The 22,513-nt window shown below is 39.2% G+C and overlaps 1 protein-coding gene across 1 annotated transcript in view; it reads left to right on the plus strand.

The window, feature by feature from the left end:
- The first annotated feature begins 627 nt into the window (after positions 1-627).
- Positions 628-22,513, plus strand: part of FAM83B (family with sequence similarity 83 member B) — a 56,413-nt gene continuing 34,527 nt past the window's right edge. The window contains exons 1-2 of the mRNA XM_005485993.3: positions 628-1,080; positions 5,605-6,108. Coding sequence (XP_005486050.1) covers positions 5,665-6,108 — 444 coding nt within the window. The 5' untranslated portion in view covers positions 628-1,080; positions 5,605-5,664. The remainder of the gene's footprint in view (positions 1,081-5,604; positions 6,109-22,513) is intronic.

Genomic DNA, 22,513 nt, shown 5'->3' on the forward strand with positions numbered 1-22,513 from the left:
GGAAAATGAGTTTGTGCTTAAAGCCAGACTGGATGAGTTATTGCTAGTAAGCCTGGCAGGGTTATACTGCATCGTCTTAAATGCCTCAAAAAAGAGCTGCCTGCAGTTAAGCACCAGAGTATGATGTGGACAAAGTCTACAAAAAAGTCTAAAATTATAAAACCCCCTCAGTGGGCTTGAGGGGGTTTTATACAAAAAGTCAAAAATTATAAAACATCCTCAGTGTGCTTAAGCACATGGGATGTGCTGATCTGCTGGTGGTTGCAAGATCGTGCTGAAGAGATGATCGTGGTTTCAAAGCGCGTTTCAGAGAGGGCTCTCCAAGCTTTCAACACGTGCATTGCCATGCGGCGTGCCCAGAACGAACAAGGAAGGCCCAGGTGCATTGCTGCCAGGATGGGGGGCTCTACCTGCAGGTCCCTGTCTCCCACCGAGACATCAAGAGCAAAAGAAGAGCCTTCTGAAAGCAACTGAGCTATGGAAAAGGGGCTTCTCCATATATCCGACTTTGAAGGTCCCAAACGGGTATCGCTCCCTTGCCGTGACTTGCTCCGCCGGAGTTAACCTGGAAACCGTGACTCGAGGCTGACGGGTTTATTTTTTCTTGAAGCCAGCGTTTACTTTGAGTTTAATCTCCCACGCACAGCCCGCTCCCGGGCCCGCCGCGGGGCAGCCGATGCCTTGGCTCGGGTCGCCCCTGCCCCGCGGGCTCCCGCGGGCTCCCGCGGCTGCGGGCCGGGCCGGCGGGCAGGGCAGGCAAAGGCAGGGCAGGATCGGCCGGGCCGCGCTGGGGCGGGGGGCCCGGCGCGGCCCGGGGAAGGCGCTGCCCTTCGCTCCGCGGGAGAGGGCCGGGCTTCCCCTGTTCAGACAAGTCCTCGCCCCGCTCCCGCGGCGGCGGGTTTGGTGCGACACCGTCCTTGCATGTTGTAACTGGTTTCCACACCCACCGCGCCTGAGAGCGACGGGAAGTACCTGCGATGAGCGCTGCGCCGCCGTGACTCGCCGCCGCCGCGCTCGCAGCAGCCGGGTCGAGCCGCCCCGCCGCTCCGGAGGCGAGACCCTACGCGGGGCACCGGCGCAGTAAGTGGGTCTCCCCTCAGTCTCCCCCGGGAAGGGACGGGACAGGGCAGGGCAGTCCCCCGTCCCGCCAACCTCGCGCTCGGCGTCGCGGGGCGTTCAGACGGGGGCGCGCGGGTCGCGGAGCGCGGGCGGCGGGGGCGCTCCGGCCGCGGGCGGGAGCGGGGGCGGCCCGGGGAGCGCCTCCCGCCGCTCCCACGCCGCGCTCTGCCGGGGCCGCCGTGCGCAGGCGGCCGGGCCGGGGGCGCCACACGTGCGGTGTCGGCCGGCGGAGCGCCCGCTGCCCTTGTTCAGCCTGGAAAGTTAAACTTTCTGGTTGGACTAACGAAGTAACCCCCCGCAAAACGACCCGACAAACACACAAGAGAAAGAGAAAAGAAGGAAAGCAGCAGGAACGCTTGCGGTGTTGTTTTTCACTTGGATTTGATGGCCTTTGTATTCACAGAAAATGTAATTTCATTAATAATGAAATAATTGCCTGTCACTGCTTAATGTGAGGTAATTACTATTTATTCTTGATACAATTCTTTAATAGAAAGGTTGGTGGAAGGCAGGTATCATAAAACGCCTGTTTGTTCTGTTAGAGGTTGGTCATGCCAGGCCCTTAAGCCGTGGGGAGGCTCCTTGGCCGAGCCGTGGGCCAGAGGTGCCCAGGTGGATGCCCTAAAAACCATATCTGAGAGTATGCAACAGCTTGCAACAAGCTGTTCTCGAGGTGTAAATTTCCTGGCAAGGCTGAGACTTTATGCAGAAAGTGTCAAAGTAATCACATTTCCATTGGAAAAGCGATAAGGACATCCTGAGGAAAGCATCATGGCCAGGCCCTTGCCAAGGACCGGCTGTGCAAGCCTGGAGTTAGGGCTGCTCCCTAAAGTTGCTGAATAGGAAATTTTTCAAATCTTGTGAATATTAGTATGGCAGGGAAGCTCCTTGTCTCTAGGTACTGTATAATGTTGCATAATTTTCTTTAGTGGACATTTGTCATCTGCTGCATTTGTGAAGTTTGTGATATTCTCCAAATCTTTCTGTATAAAGGCATAGTTACTTCTTACTCATAAAAAAGGCCTTATTTTGTTGGGTTCCTGGTAATGGCATTAGAAAGGTCTGAACATGTTAATAGAAGGACAGGATGATCACATCAATACAGGATTCAGCATTTGTGTTCTTCAGCAGAAGATCCAGTTGTAGTAGCTCCATTTGAGTTTAAATTCAATTAAAGGCCATTAATAGCACTTATTAAAAAAGTTTTAAGTGACTGATCCCTGTGTTCAGGTAGAGAAGATGGGCTGGGATTAGCAGGCCAGGTTGTTTCTCAGAGGATGAAGGACGACTTTCCGGTGCTGGTAAAATTTGTGATCGTGTACATAAAGTGTGATAAAGATCTGTAAGCCTCAAGAAATGGGCCTCATTCTGCACAACCTTGCTAATGTAATTGTTGACCTGAGGAGGACCTTTGAAGAATCAAGTTTATTATGCGGAAATCACAATACACGGTTGAAGAGGACATCAAAAAGTTATTAAAAATTTTGTCCAAATCTCTGCTGTTTTATGCAGAGATATATGGTTTCACAGGTTTGGTTTCTGCACAGTAGCTCTTACCTTCTAAGGAGAAAAATACCTGTGTAAAGACATGCAGAGCTTTTGTCAAGTATACCTGAAGCCACTCTTTTATTTTAGGAGTTCTCTTTTGTTTCATATGAATGTATCTCATGCTGATGTCCTTAGTTTCAAAACCCAGGATTAAAATTTTTTCATTTGTCTCAAGTGTTCTGTGATTTATTTCCATGCTGACAAATTTTACATTTACTTTCTTAAATTAATGTGCGCTGCTTTAAGCTTGTTTTTTAAACACCACTTGTTAATCAAACATCAGCTTCAAAGATGTTCACTGTAAAATGACTGTTCTTGTTTGGAAGATGTTGCACCAGAAGTCTCACCTTTTCAAGGTTACTTATATTCATACCCTGCTTTCAGCATAAGTCTGAGCATAAGTTGCTCTATTTGACCTATTCCATACTTAAGTAATTCATTACGTTCAATGAAAAGTCAAGCAATATACTATACTATTGTGAAAAACAAATGAAAGAACCAAACCAAATAAAAGAAATGCATGTGAGGCAGAACACACAAGTAATAATTGTTTTACTTTCTATTTGTTCATAACACACAATATTTGATATTGCACAATGTTACATATTAAGTATAGTCTCCTATTCCCTTAAGTTATTTTCAAAGGGCAGAATGAGAAGAAGAAAAAATAAATTCAGACAGGCTTTTGAAATAAACACATCTTTCACGACTGTATGTATGCAGTCAGTGGAAAAAATTCTGTTTTAGAAGTATATCTGTTCCAAAGTAGTGAGAATTTTAGGAATATCTTTCATTTGCCTTTGTAAAGTCGTATTTATTCTTACATGTCGTAATAAGACTGACTTTTAAGACTGACTGTGTTACTGCAGTGACTAGAGAATGATTTGTCCTGGAGGGCCCTAAAAGAGGGGTGTGTTGGAATCTCAATGAAGTCACCTGTATTACTGTTCAGACTCTTGGGAACAACTCAGCTGAGTACCTGTATTTTGTACTCTGGGTTGTTCTTCATTCTGTATCTAAAATGTCTTCAAAACCTGGTCCAGACGATTGGGCTGGTCCTGATGTGACTGTTTTATTTTTACAATATGTTAAGAGTTTAATCTTTGGATCTGTCTTACCTGTACTGTGTGCTTGGTTCTCTGTCACCTTCTGCCACAGGCTGTCTCTGCACCTGTGAGAAGGGACATGGTATTGCTCCTGTTTGCTAACATTTAGTTTCTTCTTGGGAGAGCAGTGTAGAACGAAGCCCTGAGTAGCTGACAGAGGAATCCATGTAGTTCTTAGTTTGGGGGAGAGCAGTCAGATCCCTTTAGTGTTCTGCTTTCCAGTTCACCACAAAGAGCTACTCTTGAAGCAGCAGGGAACACTCCTTTCCCCCAGGCTCGAAAGCAATCCTATCTGGGAAGATCTGCCCTGCTACTTGGCTGAGAGACAGGATTCAAATGGAATTATTCCATATGACATGCTGATGCCAGCTTGAGATCTGGATTTTTATTTCTTGGTCTTTTTTTTAACCTCAGACTTCCTAAGTTCCTTATAAATCTTGGTTTAATTGAACATTTAATTGGTATCTGAACTATCAGTAGATATGGAGATTTTTATTTTCATTCCTTTAGGTTAATATAGCTAATTTACATTTCCTTTCAGGAAGGTTTAAACTGTTCCCAACAGACAGTAGAAAGCAATTGCACTGTTTGCAAAAATATCTGGAAGGTCTTGATGGGAAGAGGGAATTAAGTTACACTTATATGCCAGTAAATGAAATCAGAACTCCATATGATTTTTTGCTATTGTTCTGTTATACTATTAATTAGGCTTGTAGGGAAACCCAATGTTAACTTCCAAGCTATCAAGCTTTTTCTAACTATTCTGCCTTTGGTGGATGTTCTTCCTACTTCTGCAGTCTTTCTCTTAAGCTTCATGCCCTAGCCCTGGAAGATCTGCTACCTTCTTTTTGTTTTACATGGCTATGTTGATGCTGCTGCCCTGAAACACCTTCCCCCCCTTTTTTTGGAGAGTTACTGAGGGTTGCAGAAATGTGAAGGAAGAAACATTGTGTGTTTGTTCTCTCTCTTTCTTAAATCTCCAATGTGCAGCACAAAGCAACCCTCTCAGAACCTGCTAAATGAAATCAAGTGTAACAATGAATTTATAAAACATCAGCAGTAAACAACTTGTTATTAATGTTTTGAAAAAAAAAAAAAGATTAAAGCAGCCGCTCCTTTTGGCAGAAGGAATGAGCAGGGTGGAAACTAGACATCAAATTGCTGATTCAGAGTTTGATCCCAGATGTGGGAGGATAAATCTTTCTGGAGTTCCTCATAACTCACTGAAATGAGCTAGGCTGGTCCTGCTTGGGAGCAACAAATGGATTAGATCAGCATGGGAGAACAGATAGATAAGGAGAAGTACCTGAATGACTGTGGTTTCAAAGAAGCCAAAGAAAAGAAATGCCTTGCAGATTCAGTAATGTATGAAAAAGTAGGAAATTTAATTGGTTTCTCAGGTGTTTCTTTGGACAGTACTCTGTCAGTTGTTGCAAAGGTTGAAACACAACCTGTGACAATGTATTGGAACATGCATTGGGTATGTATTGGTGTTACTGGTATGGATGTTTGGTGTGCTATGAGTTCTGACATAGCTTGTAATATCAACTTCCCAGAATCACTGAATTATGTGTTTAGTTTACTTTATGTAAAAGCTCTTTATCTATCTCTCTAGTATAGTATTATCTATTTAATATTTATCTATCTCTTTAATATTTAATTTTTGGCAATAGCAGTCCCTGAGCCTTTTCAAAATATTTTTAACATCTTGGAAAATGCTGGAAAAACTTGGAGCAACTTTACCAGAAGAGTATTTTAGTTTATAACTGTGTGTGTGTTGTAGTTATCGAGAAATATTTTCACTGTTTTCTTACTTATTTTCTCTTTGCAGATACATTTCATCTGCTCATGAATGGACTCTTAAAAGACTTTATACAAAATACATGTGAAAATGGAAACTTCATCTTTGCTGTCCTCTTTACATGATGAATGCAGATCAGACAACTATATTGAACCTCATTACAAGGAATGGTACCGAATAGCTATTGATGCTCTGATTGAAGGAGGTTTAGAAGCCTACAAAGAATTTCTTTCCAAAGAGAGATGCTCAGAGTTCTTAGCAGATGAGGAAATTGATTATATTTTGAACAATGTTCACAAACTTCCCCAAAACACAATTTATTCCTCTAACCATGCCATTGATGACACCTCTTCCTCGGGAACCTACTGGCCAATTGAATCCGATGTGGAAGCTCCAAATCTTGACTTAGGTTGGCCCTATCTGATGCCTGGAATTTCTGGTGGCACAAATATTGATCTGCTTTTTCATCCACCACGAGCACAGCCTTACACCATAAAGGAAACTGTTCGGAAGATGATACGAGATGCAAGAAAGGTAAACATGAAAAATAATACGGGGAAAAAAATGACAATAATAATAATCTAGTTGGTATTTTATTACAAGGTTGTTTTTTTTTTTAATTTTTGTCCTGGCAGGATAAAATTATCTGGTTGCTCACAATTCAGTAGGAAAGGTTTTCCCAGGCTGAGATTAGTCCTTTGTTGTCACATGCACCAGTGTTATTCACCTGAATTCAGAGGGATCAAGGGTTAATTGGAGGGATTAATAAATAGTACCATTATAATGAATAATTACTATTTCACTGTAATGCTGATCAGTGCATGAGAAGTTTTCATGAGAAGATAATCAGCACACCGTATCTTTGACCTCAGTTGAATATACATTGATACAATTCTGTATAACTCCAGGATTTATACTGATGTTTGTGTCTTGCATGAGGGGGAACATGCCTCATTTGGCATGGCAGACAGTTATAAGAAAACAACACCTCAGTGTTCATCCAACTCACGTACCTTGGGAGTCTGGTTTTCTGATTTTGACATGTCCTTGCAGAAATCAAACTCAGAGTGAAAAAAACAAACTAGACTAAGCAACAAGGAAATAGACCTTACTTGTGTATCTTGCCTTCATTTCTGATTAATGGCTAGAAAATTTGGACATTTTTCCAAATGTACCTGTCTCCACTTAGGAGCCCTTATATCTTGAGCTTCCTACAGCACACCTGGCTTGCACCTTAGTGACAGAATGTTGTATGTACAAACCACTTTTGCTATCAGTGTGTCAGCTTAAAATTTTTAAGCCTTAAATGTTTAAAACAATGTCAGTTAAAAAAAATCAGAAAAAAAATTAGCATGCAGATCTGTTTGACGCAGGTTCACAATACCTCTTTAAAAGGTATGACAATGTTTCAGAAGTATTTCTGGCAAGTATGTCACACTCAAATTTTCCCCGTGAAATACAGTTGTGTCTTGCATGACTCTACAAGCTTTAAATTGGTAGAATGGGCTCTATCTCACAAACATCTGTAAACACTTCAGTGGCTGAAATATGTGTGTAAATGTGTGCTATAGAAACGGACTGAACAGAGCAGGGCAGGGAAGGACTGTGTCTTTTTACAAAGTCTCTGCTATATTTAGATAAAGCATATAATTTGTTGCCATAATCGAGTTTTGACTAGGTCTTTTATCCTACAGTTTATAATTTAGAATGACTACACTCAAGGAAGAGTTCATTATTTCTCTCCCTCTTTATCCCTTTCTGAGTGAGATTGGATGTTTTCTGTTCTGGTTTGTAGTGAGACCTGACTGTAAACTGCCCAGAATACTCTTTTTCCTGACCTACCAATGTATCCACTGTAAGGGAAACAACTAAAACACTGTTAACTCTGTTGAGAAGACTAGTGCAGTTTTGCTTCAAGGTCTTGAAATGCTATGAAGTTAGGCCATTCCCCCTTAGTTGCTCCTTTAATGCAACTGTAGAAAAAATTTAGGTGTGCTTCTTGCTTTGCTTTGCTTTGGAAGGAGGTTGAATGCATAGTACATTGCTCCCTGGTGTGCTTATGTTGCTTCCACTTTATAAAGAGGATGTTTTATGTGTGTCGCTGTCAAATCTGACAGCTGAAAGGTTTGTTTAGTTGATCAGCACAACCTCAACATCAACAACCGCAACACTTTTGATACAGTGATATAGAGTGGTTGCTTCAGGGACAAGCAATTAAATCTAAGAAACATAGTGTTGTTCAGCCTCTTTTGTCTGGAGATGAATAGAAAAGTTTAAAATATTTTTAAGTAAGGTAAAGTATTTAAATCATGCTTACAGTAGGTAATCCCTTTGTAAACAGCCTAGTGCACTTCTCCTAAGCCACTTAAAAAAATGTAGTTATATTAAACATTAAAATATTCTTTGTTATGTAGTAGTGGAGATGTGTAGTCTTGAGACTATTCAAAAGCAATAGGATAATGCTGCACATGAAAAAGAGTAACCTGTAAAGAATAAATCAGAAAATCATATTCAGCCAACGCAGCTCTAAGCAAAATCTATGGGAATTTCAGCGGACTTCTGTGTGAAAATAAACAGGCTGTTGGAGGTGGGCATGTTCATACCACTTAAATTCAAGCACCAAGCCTGAGTGTCTGAGTTCAGGCATTGATTTCCCTGGGCTACCCTGACAGCTCAGTGTAGTAGGAAACCAGCTCCTGCAAGGGCAAGGCAGAGAATATTTCTGCACTGATTCACTCCATGAAGGAACCCATTTGATGTGTATTTATATGTATAAACTATCCCAAAAATTCGTGAAGGAGACTGAGCCACTTGAAACCTAGATGCTTTTGAATATTGGGATATATATAAGGATAAGATGACACTATTAGTGGACTTATTCTTGACCTCTTTCATGCTTGATGCATCACAGTGTCACTCCTTAAAATGATTATTATGTATGTTAATTCTGACCTTAAGAAGATGTTGTAAACAACATTAAGCAACTTGCTTGCTGACTGATTTTTTCCTGACTAAAGAAAATCATTTGTAAGCCCATGCTGCACTGGAATAAAACCAGTGACTATAGAGAAGTGTTGTAATAAAGTCTTGTCACGTATTTTTGAATACTCAAGCAGCATAAAAATTATAGACATCACCTTCATTGTAAAATACAGATGATATAATAATAGAATTCTTACAGAAAAGGATCAATACTGTTAAATCCTAGAAAAATGAGCTAACCATTTGAAGAGATGAATCCATGATATATGTTTCTGAAGGTTTGTACACAGCATGGCATCACATTGTCCCCCATATGCTATAGCACTTCTGTGGGATAGATGTGATGTTAGCAGAGTGCCTTAGGTAAAACCAAGATGTCAACAAGATGGGCTTACAGCTGGTGTAACTAGACCTCATCTCTAAATGATACAGCCTGCCAGCCACCCTCCTCTGTCAACATAACCTGTGTTCACACAAGGAGGCTGTGTGGCGTGACTGTGTCAACCGGGGAGACACGAGCCTTTTTCACATGTTGATATAACCATGTGAGGAAAAAGCACTGCAAGGTCTGTCTGACCTTAATGATGGAGACTTCTGTAAACAAGCTGGTGGCCTTATTTCTCTTTCGTTTTGGAGGCTTCTGCCTTTAATCATTGGCAGGTTTCCGGCTTCTCTGAGGCTTGAGGTGCTCCTGCAGCCTGACTCATCACAGCTGGGCTGTCTGAACAGCAACTGATAATGTTTAGCAGTTTTTACTGAGAAGATTATTCATCTGGGAAATGATATCAAGATTATTACTCATCTGTGTCAGGTTATAGTGGGTTGATGCTGGTTAACATGAAACTTCCTTCTTTTAGTACACTGTAGCACAGAGACTTCAAAAATGAAGTGTTCGTTCTCTCCCTCTGTGACTTTTCCTAAGTTTGAGTTGCCTCAAAACCACCACTTATGAGATTGTGCATGTGTGCAAGAAATCTCTTGTACTGTTTTCTCAGGTGTGATTTACAGGGTGAGGCCACAGGGAAAGGACTGGACAGGGCATCAAAGGGACCTTCTGGAAGTGTGTTTTTCTCTTTTATAGCAACTAAATTTCTCTGTTGACCATGGAGATGTTCCTACACAGTTTTAGAGAGAAGGCACAGTTCAGACTCATATCCAAATAAGGATCTGCTCTTCCTGGAGAGAATTAAAACCTATTTTTTAAAGAATTATGTTGCTTAGACAACCCAAGGGTTACTGGTTCGTAGCACATGCCAGAAAACACTTAAAGACTTTCTGATGTACCTTTGGGATTTATGATGGAATGTATGAAGTAGCACATTATTCAAAAAATATGCAATATTTTTCATTGATTTTATTTTATTCAAATATACTAGCAGTCATAAGCCTGGGTTCATGAAGTCAGTGATATTTGTAAGAATTTTTTAAAAATATAATTGCTTAGAAGCTTAAATAAAAATTAGAATGGTTAGCGTATTCTAATTTTAGAAGATAAAAAAAGCAGTTGTTTTTGCTGAAATACTCATGATTGGGGCTTTTAATGAGACAAGTTGCAAAACTTGGACCTTTGCGAAAGAATTACGTTGTACACTGTGAATCAGTGTAACTTGTTATTAATCTTGCTGGACACACTGTAGGTAAGCACTTGGTCAAAAAGGTGTTCCTTTGTATTCTTGTGAGAGAGAGTTACGTACAAAATGTAATGCCTGCATTGTTATCTATAGCAGTGGACGTCGTCAAATAAAAAACAGTTGATTCATTTTACAACTATATAAAAAGAAAAATATTTTCTTTTAGTTTTGTGGGGTGTTTTTATTTTGTTGTGTATTGTTTCAAGCAAGAGTGAAAAGTTTCTATTACAGAAAAAAATTATTCACTATTAATTGGTTATTACTTGGTATTAATTATTATTAATTATTGTTCATTCTTCACTATTATGTACTGTTAATCTCATTTGGTCATGTGTATAATAAAGTAATAATAGTCTAGTACTGGCTGCAGTCTAGTATGAAAGAAAATCAAATTCTTGCATGCAAATATGAAGAGTAATGTTTCTGTACAGGAGAAAACTTGTAGAATATGGATGTGTTGAGCAATCTTTCATTTCTCTTTCACCAGTACTCTTTGCCAACTATTTTAAATATAATTTGGACACAGACTGGAACAATGATAATGAATAGTGCTTGTGGCAGTGCTCGTCTTAGCTCACTAATTGCATCAGTTCAAGCAGATGAGAGAGGGGCTGCACCTTTTGGATGTAAAAACCAGAGTAATCCGCTGAATTCAGGGAGAAAGAATAGGTAAATACAGTAGTTGCCCCACTCAGACATTTTCTCTATTATCTTTAAAGTGTTAGATAATCAGTGGATATAATTTTTTAAGATGAGAGTAACGCATAGAAATACTCAGTTTCTGGCTGAAAACATATAAGGCAGCATTTTCCCTGCCAGGATATTTTGCCCCATAAGGATTTCAGCAGGTGCCTTTTGGTTCAGCTGCTCTCCTGAAGGGTGAATTCATCATTAACTTCCTCTCAAAGTCTGTTAAAAGACTTCCCGATCGTTGAAAACCAGCATGGCAGTCATGTGTATGGTTTCCAGGTGAAACATAGTTTATAGTTTGTGATAGATTTATTTCAGGAAGTGAGATCCTGTCCCATTTTTTCTGATTGCACAGAGTACATGCCATGTGTTGGAAGAGGACTCTTGTTGCTCTCGTTGCTACTGTGTGACCCAGTATCATTTTTTTTGTCATCAGAAAGTAGTGCTGCTCACAACAAATAATTATTTCAGGCATTTTCTCTGCTTGGATTTGCCTTAGCAGTCTTCACACTGTTTTACCTGTCTGTCCCCTTCTCTCCCTGCTGTCTGGCTCCCCCCACATAAGGGAGTCCCAGAGCAGTCACAGCAGTGCCCTCAGTGCAGGCAGGGAGGACTGCCATCCATGGGACACATCTGCAAGCAGTTTTACAGGCTGGAAAGCCTGGGACTTTTGTGAAATCCAATTCTTACATGCTCTAAGCATGAAACCCACAATTTTTCCTGGTAGTGCTCCTGTTACGTGGAGAGGATACAAAAGTGAAGAGCAAGCAGAGTGCAGAGCCTGGGGAGTGGGAATCTTTGAGAACATAATTTTTAATTAGTTGTGGTAGTTTTATATTCACAGGTTTCTGTCTTTGCAAGACTTTTGACATCTTCAATACTCATATTAAAAGATGTAATTAAATAATTTATAGGTATTGCCATTTTTATGTCAGAACTGTGCTAATGTGTTATCAAAATACCACACCTCTGTCATGAATTTAAAAATAGAATAAGGAAGATTAAAGACCAGATATTGCAGGCAGCTGTATTTTTCTTTATTAATGTCTGTCTCATTCACATACATATGAGAAGTAAGCATACACATATGCTTTGTAGCAATTCCTTTCATTAAAACATTTTCTCTCATTGACATAAATCTCTGTCAGTCAAAACAAGAGTGCCATTAAGAAGTCATTTACGCTTTTTGCACATTCAGTAGATTAAAGTGTTCTTTATCATATTCAACAATAACTTTGTGCTACATTATGCTGAAGCAGTTACAGATCAAAATATGCTATAAATACATAACTGTTGATTTAAAATAATTTTACCCAGGCAGAATGCTTCTTTCAGTGCTCAGACTAGTGTACTGGGGTTTTGTCCCTCTCCTTTTCTTGCTTGTCCAAAAAATACTGGTAATGTTGAAGTGCTGCTTTTGTTCATCTGAATTCCTCTCCCGGAGAGATCTCAATTTTTCTGGGGTTTTTTTTTCCCCAACCAGGAAGCAATCTTGCCTGAAGAACTATAACTCTAATCACATTCATAAATCCATAAGCCTTTTTCATCTTTTGCAGTTTTGCAAGAGCTTTTGAACTCATGATAGCTTTCCAGCACAGCCAATGATCCTCTGAGGGGACACATTTAGGGCCATTTTGAACATTGAATTTATTATATATCAGAATTTGGAAACTAAAATATTATATTATCTGTGGTTTTAAAATATTATATTATCTGTGTCTCAATTTTAAATGAGCAGATACCTTTGTGTGCAGATACCTGCAGTACTGAAGCAGCATTTATGTAACACAGTGTGATAGAATCTACATAGAAAGCTGAAAAGTGCTGACAAAACAACAAAATTTCCCATTCTTCTGTTTGGAAGGAGTAGGATTGCATGCCAGTGAGTTACATGTATTGTTTCCTCATAGATCAAATCTGAGTAGAAGTATCTACTTCACTTGTAACTATTTCAGAGCAACTTGCTTAATGCTGCATTATTTTCCTTGAGGAGTATTGCAAGTATTCCAGCCCAGATGACAGAGGAGTCAAAGTACACTCTATTATTTACCTCTCTAAAAGTAGTGCAGACCTTGCCCTAGATAGCTGCGTAGTCATGCCTTCCATTTTAGCCTGTTGATAAAGTATCTATATCCATTTTCTATATCTGTAACCATTTTCTAATAAGGATACAATAAAATTGCAAGAGAAGCTAAAGTCCACATTTTGAGAAATGCTGTCAACATGCCTGAGACCTCAGACGGCTTTTGCTCTGTAAAACCCTACTGTAGTTTACCTTTGGGAGGAAGAAGCATTGGCATCACAGACATAACAGGGTGTAACTGGGGCTGAGCCTGCCACTTCACTGTAGGATCTGCAGACATCCATAAAATGACTCACCTCAACAGAGCTGTTCAAAATAAATAACTGCAATGTCTGGCCATTGCTTGCTTGATCAACAGTTAATAATTTTTCAGTATACAATCCACTGATCAGTAAGCCAGCTGAATTTATAGTAGTGTTATTTGCATGATAAATACAGAATTATAAGCAATTAAATGATCTATCTCTGCTGTCCTTGCCCTTGTTTGCCATCTTTTCCCATATCTTAGGTGTTTGTTTTCTGAAGCACTGAACATTGCTGTGTTTCACTGTGTGTCTGTATATTGTACGCATTTCTGCTGTTGTAGTCACCCTGATTAGTGCCAGCCAGTACAAACATACCACTACTACAATATAAACAGTAGATTCAGAATTTGTATGCTCCTTTATCCTTAGCCAGCAAAGAGCATTACCAAAGTGTGTGTAAATGAGACTACTGAGACACACTGAGCATTAAATGAATATAAATATTTTTTTTAAAGATACAGTTATAAACCAAAAGTGTATAAAATTAATGTATAATTTTATACATTACTAAACAGTACTCAAAGCAAGTAGGGGCCTTTTTTTATTTTCTGATCTCTGTGGTTTTAGTTCTTGATAAAAATTACAGTTGTGCACATGTAATTATGCAGACTGATTTCTGAAGAACATCAGTACTTCCCTGATAAAAGTTGCAAACTGCAGCTGTGTAATGCTTACTTTTCAAAAATATTTGTAAAAGCATGAAGCATTTCCTAGCTTCAGATAAGAAGGGTGTGACATATGCAGGGTGTTCTCGTACCTTATCTAGGAGCGGGTTATCTTAATCAGTTCTGTCTCTTGGTCTGGAGTGCTTGTGCTGATTGCCCCGAAGATCTGTGGTGTGAGGCAACAGAACAGATTCCTCAAAACCAGGGGTCCATGGTGACCCCTGGTTTCCCCAGCAAGGAGTGTGGGCATGTAGCTGCCTTCAGAAAGCTTCTTGGTACGTCTTTTATCCAGGGATTTTTGCTAGCTGCAGCACCAGATCTCCTCAGGCCTTTTCCCTTCTGCCAGTGATCCTGCTGTCAGAGACGAGGCTGAGTGATAGGATAATATGAGAAGTTATGTGCGGTATCTCTTAGAGATGAAAAGAAAACTTTGAGATCTGCATCATTCACTAGCAATCAGGCTTGAACAGTAGCACAGGATTGTGTGTTCAGGTAGCCAAATAGGTGCGCCTTCAGTTCAAACAGCAGATACAACATCTCAGCCTATTTTCATGCTGTTTCCTGGAGCTGCAGTCACCCTTTCCTAGGAAGGCTGCACTTCAGCTCAATAAATTCCCTTTATGGTTTAAGCACTAGGTGAAGCACTAAAAATCACCTTTGAATTCAGGTGAACCTGAGTGGCATCAGTCCACAGAAGGCATTTTAGTTGGTGTTTTTCTTTAGGCTTTTGATGCTTGATAAGAAGGAAATAATATGGAGGATGAGATGAAATAACCAACGCAGAAAAAGATCATGATTCCCAGTGGGACCTTTCTCAAGAAATGTCCCCTAAAGGACTAAGCTCTCCTTAAGCTGTGCAGAACTCCCTGTTAGTGAGCTGTGCCCTCTGATTAGAGACATCAGAGACAGCAAACAGAAGTTGCAGTGTCAGGCCAGCAACACTGATTTGTTTCAAATGCCAGAGAGATGCTGCTTATCAAAGCAACTAGGTCTCCATCCAGCATGACAGAGCACAGTAATATCTCAAGCTGTCTGCTGTTCTGATAATTTCCTGTCACTGACTAATGGTGGATTAGCACAGGCATGCAATAATTGCCTGAAAAGTCACTCTTAAGGGCGTGGGGTTTTTTTTTGAAATAACAGACAGGCCCATGTGGCTGCAGAGAATGTGTTTGATAGAGATCAGTAAACTTTGTTTGCTGAGGATGGGCCTAAAAATACAGCCATTTACAAGTGTAACTTTTACAGCAGTATGTACTCTAACAAGTCTACAGAAAGTTGTTTTAAAACATAACAAAAACTATGTTATTTTGATCAAAGGATATACTTTTGAAATGAGAAGACTAAGCATAGATATGAAACCAGTAACTATGACTGATTCTTCTATTGGTTTATTTATTTGCCATCACCCTATTTCATGTTTTAGCATAACATGAGCACCAGTAATATCACTGTATTTTATAATGGATTTTATGATGCACAAAATTATTGCAGTAATATCATCATCTATTCTGTTAATGAATCCTAGATTAATGAATATTAGTAAGCCACTTGTGCCAGAAATCTCATTAGTCAGAGGATTTTATTTCTTATGCATAAGTTTAATGGTGAAAGTTCAGTCCAGATCTGAAATGCCATATGATATTGCAATGACCCATTACAGGATTTCTGCCCCAAGTAAAGGCCCTGTTTTTCATCTTGAAGTTAGAGGAGTTAAACAGTGTCTTTGCAATGAGTTCTCGAGATCTCAGGAAGCTCTTTCTGTGTGCATGTCAGAGCCTTTCAAAGCCAGAGCTCCAGGTGCTTTTTGGAGAAAGGAGAGCAAAGGAAGGTTCTGTTGTTGGGTGGGAGGCATGTCAGAGGAGCAGAGATCTGCCAGTCTTTCCAGTTGATTCTTTTTAGAAATCAGTGCAGCAACTAAACACCGTTTTGCCTTTCTGAGGGACCATAACACTCTGGAGCCTGCAGCCAGGGTGAAAATGCTGGCAGCCTGAGGTTACTGGAGTCTTGGAGCATCATATGGAAGGGGACAGCTTAAGACACACACAGATGGGCCAATGTTTGAATCAGCTGGGCTCCACTCTGTGGTGGTGAGCATTGATCAGAAGTAATTCCTGAGAATCTGTATCAAAGGGGGGGGGGAGCAAGGCACAAACATTATGCATACTGAAGTATATGTATGAAGTATATGTATATATACTGATTATGCTTACATACCTGACAGGAAACCATCCTACATGCATTTTTGGTCATAGTTTCTCTTTCTTTTCCCTCCCTCTTTGACCCCCTCTCCAGCTCTGTCCCTTGGACAGCCCCACCTCCTCTGTCCTTTCTCCTTTCACTGTGCACCACTGACAGAGGTGGACATTTGCTGCCTGCTCTAGACACTTGTGGCATCTTTCTGGAAAGCAATTCCAGGTGGGACATCTGGAAATGATATTTCCCTCTTAGGTCAGTAAAGAAGTGTGTTTGCCCTGGAGGGTGCCAGTCAGCATACCTGGAGACAGTGCTTGCAGTTTGGTGTTTGTGTCAGCTCCCCATCCTCTGTCACTACCAGTAAGAACTTGTGAAGCACCAACATGGTGTTAGAAACACAGCAATGCTTTTGAATTGCTTGTCTCATCAATTCTATTGCCAGGTTTCTGATTTTTATTTTAAATTGCATCTCTGATATTAAGTATTAGGAAGGTATTTTCTGAACAGGACTACCTTACTGATGTTTTTGGCAAAAATTACAAAGTTTAGAGATTGAACAATTTTGTATCAGAAATTACAGTAGGCTACTTAATTATACTCATGGCTTGTATACACAATTGCTTTTAATCTCCTTTTATCAAACAGTACATCTAATAAAATTTGACAAGAATTTTTCAGGGGAATATTTAGTAAAGGGCAGTGACAAAAAATAATATCTGCTCAATGAAGACACTTTTATTTTCTTCAAGCAAAATTAGATCTGTAATTCTGGGAGGATTTAAATACTGTAATTTGTGTACGTGAGAGGTTCTATTAACTTGATATGCATATGCTTGCAGAATTGATGCCTAGGGATATGGCCATATATCATTAAGGATCTGATTTTGAAGGTTTAATTAATTTCTTTCTCTTAAATCATGCCACAGTACATTTGTAGTCCGAAATGAGCTACATCTTTGGGTGATTGCATCCACTGTGAGCACCTGAAAAAGAATAACATGTGTCCAAGCAGACTGTTTGAATTGTTTTATTCTAAATAAAAACTCTGTTGAATTGCTGAATACCTGAAAGCCAAGCAAAGCCATGAAGCCAGTGGAATGTTTTCCTTTCCCCAGATGCTATTCCATCCCTTTACTCATCACTGCATTCAGGCCCAGCTCTCACAGATGTGGGGTGGGTACACATATTAATGTTATGGAAGATAGGGTGGTCCCTTCAGAAGAAATACAAAAGTGAGACTTAGTTTATCACATTGACCGTAACAGTTTATACAGGGGATACAGGCTTTATTCTCCTATGTTACACATTTACTGAGCTTATGTACTCTGCAAGGAAAATTCCATGGAAAAATTTCTCAACTTGTACTCTTAAGGCTTTAAAAATGATTGCAAAATGTATTGCAAAAAGCACACGTGCACTTTCCCATGTATGCTGGCCTGCAAGTAAAAAAAAAAAAAAAAAGAAAAATGAGTTAAGAAGTAAACATCTGGAATTTAGTTATTATGATAGAACTGTCCAAAATAATTTATGGATTTTGTTTTTTAAATGCTCCATATTCTTAAATTAAAACAAAACAGTTACCTCGAGAAATGGACAGTTATGACATGTTGATACAGAATGGTGTGTACATAGGTAGGTCTACCTGTTTTGAATTTTCTTAGTGGTGTTTAAAAATTTTAGGGATCAGAATTTCATAGTCTGCTAAATTCTGTGCAGAGACCTTGCTCATACTGTCTGAGAGGTTATTTGCTAAATTTAATTATACAAAGTAGTCTTTTGAGTAAAGGACTACTAAAGTAAAAGAAGAAAACAGTTTAATGTGTTACTGTCTAGTTCATAACCCAGTCATCTATTTTTAAGGTAGTAGACTGCGCATAACAAAACCAGAAATAATTTGAAAAGGGAAAATATCTAATTTCTGAAATATTTAATAACAGTATTTTAATGCAGAAACTGAAGTTACAAAGCTATGTACTCTACCTGAAAGTCTCATTAGAAGATAATCCTTATCAGACTTTTTTCCATAGAATGTAATTAGGTTGAAAATACCACAAAAAGCTAGGTGTTTAAAGATTTGGGGGGATTTCCAGCTGAGCACATTTGTTGAAACATTCTAGGAGCACATTTATAGTTACCTGTTGTGGAAATATGATACTGAATGAGAAATTGTGATTGTGGAAATATGATACTGAATGAAAAGCTGTGGCATTTTAATGCCAAATACAGAAATCTTTCTGACCCGTTTCAAAGAAGTACAGTGGCATTTTAGGCTGCCTTTCATATCACACTGTTGTTCACACAGACTTTCTAGTTTTAAAACTCAAATGGAATTTAGAGCTGCTTTTTGTCATACAGCTTGTGTGGGGATTCATAATATATATTGTGCATGCAAAAAGAAACAGACATGGGTTTAAGCATAATTTTTCCCTACTTACTAAATCTGGGCAGTCTCTTTGATCAGTCTTGGCCGAATCTGTGTAAAGAATATAAAATTTTCCCTAAAGAAAAGAAATACCTGATATGATACAAAAAAGCTTCTGGACAATACCTGTTGGAGGCATTGCTGTCCTAACAGTGGAGAGCTTTCTGAAAATTATGCTAAATATACTTCAGTTGGAGATTATGAAAGAAATCACTTTGGCTAGAATTTAAGCTACTTCTCTAACGAGGAGAAATTTGGAAATATAGAAAGCATTGTAATATAAACGTTAAAAATAATCCAGGACTTTCTTTTTTTTTCTAATTTAGTAACTTCCACTGACTGTCCTAAATTACAGTAAAAATACACTGGTTTGTATTTTTCTTTTTCAACAGCCATGAATAAAACAAATCCAGTGTAAGTAATAAGCATTGAACTATTATGGATTTGTTTTTAAATTGCTGATCTGTGGCTCTAAATTGGATTTTGGTATGAAACAATAAAAATGCAAAGCATCCTATTTTGATCAATTTTATGCGTATAAAATATATAAATGCAATAAGAGAAATCCCCTTACCTGTTGAAAAAAAAAAAGAAGTGACATTAAATATTTTTAAATAATCTGTATTAACAGGTTACAAAATATTCATATAATAAATGCACACACACACACACACACATACACACACACACACACAATGGAATTTCATTGAAAAACTTGCTGTCAGCAGTGCCATAAGCTGAAATGCAAAACACCTGTGAATATGATGTGTGCCAAAAATCTTTCATTGTAATTATGAACATAGTTAACTAAATTAATGCATTATGAAAATTGAGAATGGTATTTCACATCGGACAGTTTAATTACTTTCAAAGTCATGGTTGGCTCTTGAAGGTCAACAGGTTGTCCAGGAAGGATTTTAATGGTAATAAACTGTACAGTCCTTTTTCCTTCCATTCTCAAATTTGTTCAAAGCCACAAAACTGAGAAAATCCCAATTAAAACGTTTCATGTGTTTTTGAGTTGTAAAATATTCCTGGATGTTTCACAGAATCAGCAGTTTTTGCTTCCTTGGTGTTTTTTAGGCATGCTTTGGGTTCTCTGTGCCTTGGAATTTGAAGTGAGGCTCTTTGCATTGTAATTCCTATACTCCAGGTTCATTCTCCTCAAAATCCCAGTGGCAGGCCTTTAGTTTTGAACTCAATTCACAGAGTCATGATTTTCCCCCAAGACTAGCAGTTATTCTGGTATTTTACTGAATGCTATTTTTTCATATAAAGCAGTCTTCTGTTCTTCTTGATTATATACCCCTGCTTTTACTGTGTTCATGTGTCCTCTTCATGAGCCTTGTCATTCCTTTCCTTTTCAGATACGATTTTCTAAGTGATTTTACTGGGAGTTGTTTTAAGAAAGAGCTGGGTAAACGTGAGCCTGTGATCAGTGTTTGTAGCCTTTGAGAACTCGTACCTTGTTTGGGCGCTCCTTGTTTGTCTTTGCAGCCATTTCTGGACTGTGAAATCAGCAGAGGCTGATAAAACAGAGAGATGCACAGGTTTTGATGTCAGAAGGGACTGTAATGATAATGACATCTGACTCCCTGCACAACACAAGTCTGACAGTGTTGCATCCTCAAAGAGCTGATAGTAGGAGTGAATCTGACCTTAAAACAGGTGGGTGCTAGTCTTACTGTCAACACTTCTGGGTAACTAATTCATAATTGCCCGGGAGATAAGGGGTTTTTTTGGACAATCACTTTTCTCTAAATGATGGCATTTACTTGAGGAAACCCAGGTTGCAAACGCAGACGAAGCCTGCTTGAGCTTTCTGCTTGTGTATCTCATCACTCAACGTGACAGCCAGCCAAAAGAGAAGGTGCAGAGAATTCTAAACGCAGGACTGGAGGCTGAGGTGAGGCTCGAGCTGATCTGTAGCTGCAGGAGTTGCTCTCACGGGGACCTTGGGATGCTCAGCCTCTCCACAGTCCCTGAGAAGCTGCTCTCGCAGCAGGGATCAGTGCACAAGGGCACTCAGGGAGCAGGGTGTCCTCCCCTCCTTGGAGCATCCCCTTAGCGTGACCAGACTGTTCCAGTGGCAGAGATCATTAGCAATGGGCTGACTCAGGTGTCCCTGCACAGGACACGCACACACACACACCCTGTTCAGATTCCCAGATAAAAATAGATGCAATATGTTATTCCTGCATTTATGGAATGGTTTGCACTTTACAGAGGAGAAAAGCTTTCTGTGTGCATTTGAGTGTTAAAAGGAATTAAAAAATATGCTTATTTTTTCTGGTAATTCTTCTGGAGTCTTTTACAACAGAGAAGTAGTAGAAAAAGATTTCAGTAAGTTTCTGGTTTTTTAGTTGCTCCAGGGATGATTCGGGAGGTTGTAAATAACATTATGCTACTAAAAATATATTTCTATGCTAATATCTTCTTGAACTGGATAAAATGGGAGTGATTTACATGTTTTTCTAGTTGCCTGCATTTGTCTCAATTCAAAGGTCTTTTACATCCTTTAAAAAATATGGTGGGTTTTTTATGTTTTTATTTTTATTGACTATAAAAAAATTATTATTAAATACATTGGTCTAGGACTTGGGAGACTTGTATACAAATTCCTTGTAGAACGCAGACTCCTCAGTTATAAATATGAATATAATCTCAGAGTGATTTGTGGAGACATATAGATAGTTTGGCATACCTTGTGCTAGGGGTAGGGAACAGTTACAAGGGTTTTTGCTGGTATCTACCTTTTTCAGTTGCTTCCTATAGTTTAAAACTTTATATTTTGCATTAAGCTTTTGTGTATTTGTTTTGTGCATGAGATTGTTTCCTTTAGAGCATTCAAGCAGAAATATTTCAGTGATATCCACATATGAAACAGAGTTGTTTGCTTCCCCATTATCTGCCCATCTTCTGATGTTATTTATTTCACAATGTCCCTCTGTGCATGAGAAACAAGATAATAACTTTTTTGTTGTTCACTTGAAATAGTGTTTCTAATTTAGGTTGCATTTCAGCAAATGCTCAGTCACCCACAGAAATGTCATGAAAGTCTCATCTTTGCATACCTGACTCTTGTTTCATTGCAAAAATTGTCCCTGTGTTAGTGAAAATTATGTATATTGCACATCTAATATTGAAAAGAGATTGGAGTTACCACCTGCTAGTCACAGTAAACCAAAAATTATAATAACTGAAAATTCCCTCCTGTCAGCTGTACTTCTTAAGTGAGTGCACACTGTACCAATATCTGAAAACAGATTCAGAATTACAGTGAGAATTACCTCTGAAGAGCAGGAAAAGGTGTACACCTTTTTAAGTGAGAAAGAAAAAAGGATAAAAACTGTCCTGTTCTTACATCTGAAATGATTGTTCTTTTTTTCTTTTGTCAATACAGTACTGGTTTGAAACTTTTTATCTAAAGGAAACAGGCAAATAGTAAAATGGTTTTTTTTTCAGTCAGCGTGTGTGCACATGTGCACAGGGAGAATGTGTGCACAATGCTACAGAAAACGTGGATTCCATGCATGCACACAGGCACAGGGAGCAAAGCAGTCTGGATGGGAAGAGGCTTTCTTGGAGTGGGCAGATTACTCAAGGGAACATGTTTCCTGAGACCTGAGAGGTACTTTGTAATAAGAAATATTTATTTGAAAGGCACTGCTTTGCATTGAAAAACAACACTTGGCAAAGTGTGCTTGGAATAAAATGTTCACCTCTCCGCCACAGATGTATATTGCATGTTCTCACCTCCATCCTTACTTCAAACAACTGAAGTTATCTCATATAAATATATGAGTTAACTCATATAAGTATAGCAATTAGCATGCTTGGCACATTTTCCAGCAGACCAAATTTGCCAATAGAACATGGCTTATTGTAAATCCATGGGTGGTTTGGTCAGTGGTATTTCTGTTTCACTCCTTATTATTAGAAGGTTCCACTTTTGATGGCAAAAA

The sequence above is a fragment of the Zonotrichia albicollis genome, chromosome 3, assembly GCF_047830755.1.
Source record: "Zonotrichia albicollis isolate bZonAlb1 chromosome 3, bZonAlb1.hap1, whole genome shotgun sequence".
In the NCBI taxonomy this organism is placed as follows: Eukaryota; Metazoa; Chordata; class Aves; order Passeriformes; family Passerellidae; genus Zonotrichia; species Zonotrichia albicollis.